At 44.8% G+C, this 7,454-nt stretch overlaps 2 protein-coding genes across 3 annotated transcripts; both read left to right on the forward strand.

Moving 5' to 3' along the window:
• Positions 1-380: 380 nt before the first annotated feature.
• LOC124690860 (heterogeneous nuclear ribonucleoprotein Q-like) lies at positions 381-4,307 on the forward strand. 2 transcript variants are annotated; one of them, XM_047224198.1, is made up of 9 exons: positions 381-473; positions 784-1,200; positions 1,295-1,411; positions 1,509-1,649; positions 1,725-1,916; positions 2,696-2,900; positions 3,512-3,669; positions 3,750-3,835; positions 3,932-4,307. In XM_047224198.1, exons 2-9 carry the CDS (start codon positions 799-801, stop codon positions 4,047-4,049), a joined length of 1,419 nt encoding a protein of 472 aa, XP_047080154.1. In that variant the 5' UTR covers positions 381-473; positions 784-798; the 3' UTR covers positions 4,050-4,307. The 2 variants fall into 2 exon arrangements, with proteins under 2 accessions (XP_047080154.1, XP_047080146.1); XM_047224190.1 differs by lacking the exon at positions 381-473 and adding an exon at positions 516-650.
• A 723-nt stretch (positions 4,308-5,030) lies between these two features.
• On the forward strand, positions 5,031-7,130 carry LOC124683250 (60S ribosomal protein L2, mitochondrial-like). Its single transcript, XM_047217811.1, has 2 exons — positions 5,031-5,161; positions 6,005-7,130. The coding sequence occupies exon 2, from the start codon at positions 6,005-6,007 to the stop codon at positions 6,929-6,931; it is 927 nt and encodes a 308-aa protein (XP_047073767.1). The 5' UTR covers positions 5,031-5,161; the 3' UTR covers positions 6,932-7,130.
• The last annotated feature ends 324 nt before the right edge of the window (positions 7,131-7,454 follow it).

The raw sequence follows: 7,454 nt of genomic DNA on the forward strand, positions 1-7,454 counted from the left end.
TTAAGGTTGATCGGATGAAATCGACTGCAATCCCCGTCGATAGATTTCCCGCGTCGTTTGATTTTCGCGAGTTCGGTTTGGGTTTACAGTTTCTGTTCTGCGCCATGTCCAAATACTCTCACAATTCTTTTTTCGGGAGATTGAACTCCGTTTTTTCGGTTCGGACAAATACGGGACAAATACGGGCTCCGTTGCAAAGTGAGCGTATCCATCAATGAAGTAGTCCTGTGACCATCTCTTGTCAGGATGAGCGGCCACCCGTAGGATGGGAAAAACTGCACAACCAACAACCACCCTCGGATAAAAGATCCAAGGGTCGTGCTTCCAATCAACTCTCCGGTGCGAACCCTCCCAAGCCCTAGCTATAAACTCTGCCCCAAATTCCCCGTCCTCTCCCTGTTCACCGCGCGAGGCAGCAGGAGCTTCCCCCAGCCAGCCAGCCAAATCCCCAACCCACACAACTCCACTCTCCAGTAAGCTCTGCCTCCTCCTCATCTTCTCCAATAATAATACTAAATTCCTTCTTCTTCTACTACTACTCACATATCAAAATCGGATCCTCTTCACCCCCCACTAATCAATCTTATACTGTTTCTCAAATCGCATCATGCCGCGCTTTTCGATTTCCCTAGCTTTTTTCCGGGTCAAAGGTACCGATTTTCGATCCCCCGCCGTCAGATCCGTACCGCGCGTCTGCGATTCCTATCTCCGACTCTGAATTCCTGCGGATTTTCGCGAGCGATTTCTCATGATTTTTCCGCCGATTTTTCCTTTTTCTTCTAGGGTTAGGGCTTTGGGATGTCGGATCGGCAGCCGTCGGAGGAGCCGGAGGAGCAGGTGGACCTGGAGGGGGACGACGACGTCATGGACGACGAGGAAGGCTACCGCCGCCGCCGCCACCACGGCGGCGAGGACTCCGACGAGCCGGAGGAGGAGCCGCAAGAGGTGGATGCCGATGGGGATGGCCAGGAGGATGACGCCGGGATGGCGGTTGCGGCTGAGGAACCTGCCGCCGGAAGCGGTGACGATATGGACAAGGCTGAGGCTGATGGGCCTGAGGACGAGGAGGAGAAGAGCAAGTGGGAGGAGCTGCTCGCGCTGCCCCCGCAGGGCTCCGAGGTGTTCCTCGGCGGCCTCCCTCGCGACACAACCGAGGAAGACCTCCGCGACCTATGCGAGCCATTGGGCGAAATCTATGAGGTGCCTGAAAGCTCACAGCTTTTTCATAGTAATTGATACCTTCCTTGTAACATGGAGAGTTTTGTGAATGCCGTGTGATGGATAATAATAATAGGTGAGGCTGATGAAAGACAAGGAGACAAAGGAGAACAAAGGAGTTGCCTTTGTCACCTTCACTGCCAAGGATGTGGCGCAGCGTGCTATCGAGGAACTGCACGACAAGGACCACAAGGTAATGTGTGGCTTCTCGTTGCAGGATATCATGGGGGTTGTAGGACATCATTTGTAATCTATGATGATGCATAATAACGTTGGATGGTTTCGTGCAGGGGAGAACACTGCGATGCTCCTTGTCTCAGGCAAAGCACAGGTTATTCGTGGGCAATGTACCCAAAGGGTTGAGTGAGGCGGAGCTCACGAGCATTATCAAAGGCAAGGGGCCAGGGGTAGTCAACATTGAGATGTTCAAGGTGCGGTTGTAAATCGAGCTTTTTTTTGTGCTATGGACGTACCAGATTTGCTAATATTGAGATTATGCCATGCAGGATTTGCATGACCCAAGCCGGAACCGTGGGTTCCTCTTTGTTGAGTACTATAACCATGCTTGCGCAGACTATTCCAGGCAGAAATTGTCATCACCAGACTTTAAGGTTGATGGAAGTCAGTTGACTGTTAGCTGGGCTGAACCCAAGGGATCAACATCATCATCATCATCGGATTCTTCTTCTGCTGCTCAGGTAAACAATGTTGCATGGAAAACTGAGCTCTCCTGCTTATCATATGTATTTGATGTCTATGTAATGTATCCCTACAGTTTACAACTAACATGTTTATAATTTTGAAATTGATAGTTATATTGCCAACTTTGCTGGTAGAAGAAGCACCATATTGCTCTTTTGTGCCGCAATCTGCTAGAAAGAAACACAAGTCCTTGCAAAGGAAATAAAGAAGAATGCTTTATTTGGTGATTCATTTGAACTTGCTTAGTAGTTCAAATGAAACATGACAGACTCATGAATCTTACAACTTAGAAAAGTGTATTATTGCAGCATGGCTGAAATAGAATAGCTATTCAAGGATTCTGGAATTAATCCGAATTTTTCATAATGTATGTTTCACAAAAAAATATTCTCAAAGCTTGCATTTTGACTTCTATATGACATGCCAGAAATCAAAGAAGCAAGACATTGTGAATCGTACTAAAACATTCAAACTCCATTAGACTGACTTTGAATTCAATGTATTTATTCATTTTCATGTTCCCATCCCATGTGAGCTCTATTCTGATATGATGAAATTTTTGTAGTCCCTCCGACCCATATTAATTATCTCTAATATGGATGTATCTATACATATTTTAGTTCTAGATACATCCATACTAGCGACAAGTAATATGTATTGGAGGGAGTATCTTTTTAAGGCTCTTATATTTTTCATAGTTGTAAGTTAATTATAAATGACTGTCTGTGGTTCATTCAAGTAGGTGTAAATCTTTTACACTTGTTTTCATTCACAGGTGAAGACTATATATGTGAAGAACCTACCAGAGAATGTTTCAAAAGAGAAGGTAAAGGATCTCTTTGAAGAATTTGGAGAGGTCACAAAAGTTGTTTTACCGCCTGCTAAGGCTGGACATAAGAGGGATTTTGGGTTTGTTCACTTTGCTGAAAGATCAAGTGCACTGAAGGCAGCTAAAGGAAGTGACAAATTTGAAATTGATGGTAATCTTTTCTCTATAATCACCATCAAAAGTAGTTTATTGTTGTAGTGTTAAAAATTTCTTTGGTAATCAGGGGGGGGGGGGGGGGCGTTCTGGTCAATAATTAGTGCATTGTTAGCAATCTTTTCCCAATAATCATCATCAAATGGAGTTTACTGACGTAGTTTTCAAATTTTCTTTGGTAATTGGTGGGAGTTTCTAGTATCATTACTACATTGTTAGTAATATTTTTCCATAATCATCATCCAATGGAGTGTTAAAATTTGTTTGGTAATTGGTGGGAGTTTCTGGGAATCATTACTACATTGTTATCGAATTGCAGTTTTACGAGAAACTAGTACTCCCTCCGTCCCACAAAAGATGTCTCAACTTCATCTAAATTTTGATGCATCTATACAATAAATCGTGTATAGATACAAATTTAGAAACAGTTGAGACATGTTTTATGGTATGGAGGGAGTAAATTGTTTGTTTTAAATCTTGGGAAATGTATATATATAGTAGTGAAAATAAAATATGTCATTGGTCACTTGATTAGTCAACTAAGTACCAAAACTGTTACATCTGGAAAAAAACATATCAGCAGTTAATGTCTGTTTACCTGGAAAACAGGGCAAGTGCTCGAAGTTTCCATGGCCAAACCATTGGGTGATAAGAAACCTGACCATTCGTACAAGGCTGGAGGAGCTCCTAACTATCCTCTTCCTCCTTATGGTGGCTACATGGGAGATCCATATGGTGCCTATGGTGGTGGTCCTGGATTCAACCAGGTAAATGCACAATAACTTCTTATAGAGCGCCATGCTTACTATGTATTCTTTCTGGCCTTACTTACATTGTGTTTTTGCAGCCTATGATCTATGGTAGAGGGCCAGCGCCAGCCGGGATGAGGATGGTACCAATGGTGCTCCCTGATGGCCGCCTTGGCTATGTCTTGTAAGGCTGTACCCGTATTTTCTGCTTCCTAGTTTCAATTGTTGCATGAACCCGTATTTTTTTAGTTACTGACAATAATGTTGGCAATGTTGATAGGCAACAACCAGGTGGAATGCCTCCTCCACCCCCTCCTCGACGTGGGGACCGACGTGATGACCGACGTGATGGCGGTGGCCGAGGCGGTGAAGGAAGCCGGCGCTATCGCCCCTACTAGTTTTTGCCTTCCTCGCGCCTGGTGATGATGAATTTGTTAGCTTATGAATGAGTTAGGAGCGTGTCTTGTTGTTGCAGCTAAGACTTGTACTCTGGCGCCACCCTTTTCAATAACTTATGTACCATGCAGTGCGTGTGAGTTGTGACTTGAAAACTGAGTGCCGTCTCTTTCGTTTCTACTAAACAAGACTGACGGATTGTTAGCAGACACATCTATTGGAGCTCAGTTCGTTGTTTATGAAATGATTGTTTTTTCTTAGATGAATACTAGGAAATAAGCCCGTGCGTTGCACCGGGAAAAGCAAATTATCGAAAGCTATAGTAAATCATATGTGTTTGGTCACATTTTCTTATATTCACGACTAACGTAACGTAATAAAATTAGATTGCAAGCTTCTCGCTGCACCGATTTGTAATGCCGCATATTCTTAATGATGGTAGGTTTCATCGTTAAATGTATTAAGATAAGAATTCAAACAAAGTTACAGATAGTGCACATAATATTTTGTGAAGGGTTCCGAAAGTTAGTGCCGTAGCAAATATACATCGAATGACACAAGTGGTTTTCAGTCTATGCAGTATAGACGAATTTCTTGAAGACTCTGGTTTGTTTGCCATATTATTATTATCACAAGGACTTTTCACTTTCTGCCAACATGTATTTTATTTGATTTTTATACAACCGCGAAACGTGCGCCGCCTGAAACTGACACGCCAAAGGAATGGTCTCACATTAGGGGGGCAAGGGCAGGCCGAAACATCACCCCAAGAAAAACCCTTCAGCTGGCTATTCTTCCTTTCCACCGCAGCACCTCCCTGTCGCTCGAAGTCTAACAGGCTACCAATAATAAGGAAAGGTTTTTTTTTTAGTAAGCACATCTAATGAAACCTGGGCCGAAATTCCGAACAGCCCAGTAAGCGGCCCCGTAAAGCCCACTCCTGCATGACCCAAACCCTACCCTCCTCTTGGCTCACTTCCCTTCCATTCCACGCCGCCACTCGCGTCTCTCTCCTCTTCCTCCGGGAAACGGCCGATGTAGGCGGCGCTCTGGCCCGGCCTCCGATCAGATCGTCGTCAGGCTCGTCGGGTTCTCCTAGAAACGCCGCGTCAAGGTACGATTCCTCCGCTCCGCCATCTTCCCGTCTCCATCTGCTCGGCTCTGTGCTCTAGGCGCGGCGTAGACTAAATTAGATGCGCTCCGCCATCATTCATGCATGCGAGTACAAGTACGTTTCTTGGATAAATTTTCTGTGGATAACGGGGTAGGTCCAGATTTGTTTGTCTTGGGTTCAAGTCATGGTGCGCAGTGCGCTTCTAAACCTATGCCATTGCAGTTGCTGCTACAGCAGCATGTAGTTTTATGCATGAATCAGTATATGTACTAGTATCTGGATAAGCAGACGGGGGAACCTCATGATGTGCGTGCATATTTCCAGTTTAGTTCTTTATTGTGCCTTAGCTTCTGCGTTCAGACTGATTGATGACTATTCTCTGGACTCTGGTGAGGGGCTTTAAATGTGTTTTGAGTAGTGAACTGGGTAATTATATTGTATTGTAGCATTTCTCTTCTTGCCAGTCTGAATGTTTCTAAATAAGAGAGCTGAAACTTTACAACGACTATTGTGATTGTTGCTGTCAATCTGAGTGGTTTGGATCATAATTTGAATAGCTTGTATTCGATGTGGATTCAAACCCAAATTGTTTGACCAGTTGCGCTGGATCACGGTCATGATTTTTTTTCTTCAAATCAGTAAAGTGAGATTTGTAGGTTAATGGGTCACCATGTTGTCATCTGAGATAGATAGAAATGGATGTTGCTACTATCTGTTTCAACGTGCTTAGCTTGTTCATCCTCTGCGTCTTGATGCGTGCAAGTTTATTTACGTGCTACTACCTGCCTTTTGATCTCTAGCCCTTGAAGCTTACCATCTCTTTGTCGATTCTTATCTCTGCAGATGAAGGTTGCCAAGACCTTGGTCAAGGCTTTGACCGGCAAGACCGTCACCGCAGGGAGGAACTCTTCTGGCCGAATCACTTCGTTTCACCGAGGTGGTGGACACAAGAGATCGCTTAGAGAAATTGACTTCAAGAGAGACACTTCGTCTGTTGGTATTGTGGAAAGGATTGAGTATGACCCTAACCGCTCTTCTAAGATTGCTCTTGTCCGATGGATCGAAGGGGTAGGGCAGAAGGATGCATCATATAAGGCTGATCGTGCACCTGTCAATTATATACTAGCCAGTCATCAAATGGAAGTGGGCAGCATGGTGGTAAACAGCGATTGCTCCAAACCTTCTACAACCGGCTCCCTGCGACCTGCCCAGAATGCTGATTCTTTCTTGCGGTTCCAAGAGCTCTTTCGCCAAGCCCATGCAGATGCAGAGGGGACTGATAAAGCAGAGGCTGCGATTACTGCTGCACCACTCCCACCTGCCGACCTATTGGATCTCAATTCCAAGGTAGGGAACTGCATGCCGTTAGCTGATATTCGTATGGGAACGTGGGTACACAGCATCGAGTGTCGGCCTGGCCAAGGGGCACAGCTGGTTCGAGCTGCTGGAACTTACGCTAAGGTGGTCAAGGAGTCAGCCTCCCAGTGTCTTGTACGGCTGCCATCAGGTGCTGAGAAACTTATAGATTCCCGATGCCGAGCTACCATTGGTATAGTTTCCAACCCCTCCCATGGTGCGCAAGAGCTTAGGAAAGCAGGGCACAGCAGGTGGTTAGGCTGGCGTCCGGTTGTTCGTGGTGTTGCAATGAATCCAGTGGATCATCCTCATGGTGGAGGTGAGGGTCGCACGAAAGGTGGTAGGCCATCGGTTTCACCTTGGGGGAAGCCCACCAAAGCAGGCTATAAGACAGCGAGGAAACAAAAAGCTTAGTTCATGCCACGACGATCTACATGCCAAGGGTTTTTTTGTGTGGAAAAGTTGCAGGATTTCGATGTGGATCTTGATAAGAAAGAACTGTATCTCATTGTAGCATTCTCATGATGCTTTTGCTTTCCTGTAAACCGTTTGCTGCTACAGCAGTTTCGCTTTATATGTATGAAATAAGTGATTTTTAGACTTGCCTGTGCTTGGTTTGCTTATTTTCATTCCCTCATGGCATTTGATTAAATCGTGTAGCTGCTTTTCTCCTGGCGATATTACTTACCTGTCCACATTTCGCTTGTTGGCATTTTTAATCTGTCTAGATATGTTGTTCTGATAATTTGATGCTCTGTCTGGATAAACAAAACAAACAGGGAACCTCCTTGATCAGCAAATTACTTATTTCTATGGCTCTTTTAGTCTTGAATCATGGTTGCTGGACTGAATTATTTTTGTGGGTGTGTTTCGTGCAAATTGTTCCTGCTACAGCAGTTCGTATGAATAATTGTCATTTAGACTTGGCTGTGCTCAA

This window comes from Lolium rigidum, chromosome 1 (assembly GCF_022539505.1).
Source record: "Lolium rigidum isolate FL_2022 chromosome 1, APGP_CSIRO_Lrig_0.1, whole genome shotgun sequence".
Taxonomy (NCBI): domain Eukaryota; kingdom Viridiplantae; phylum Streptophyta; class Magnoliopsida; order Poales; family Poaceae; genus Lolium; species Lolium rigidum.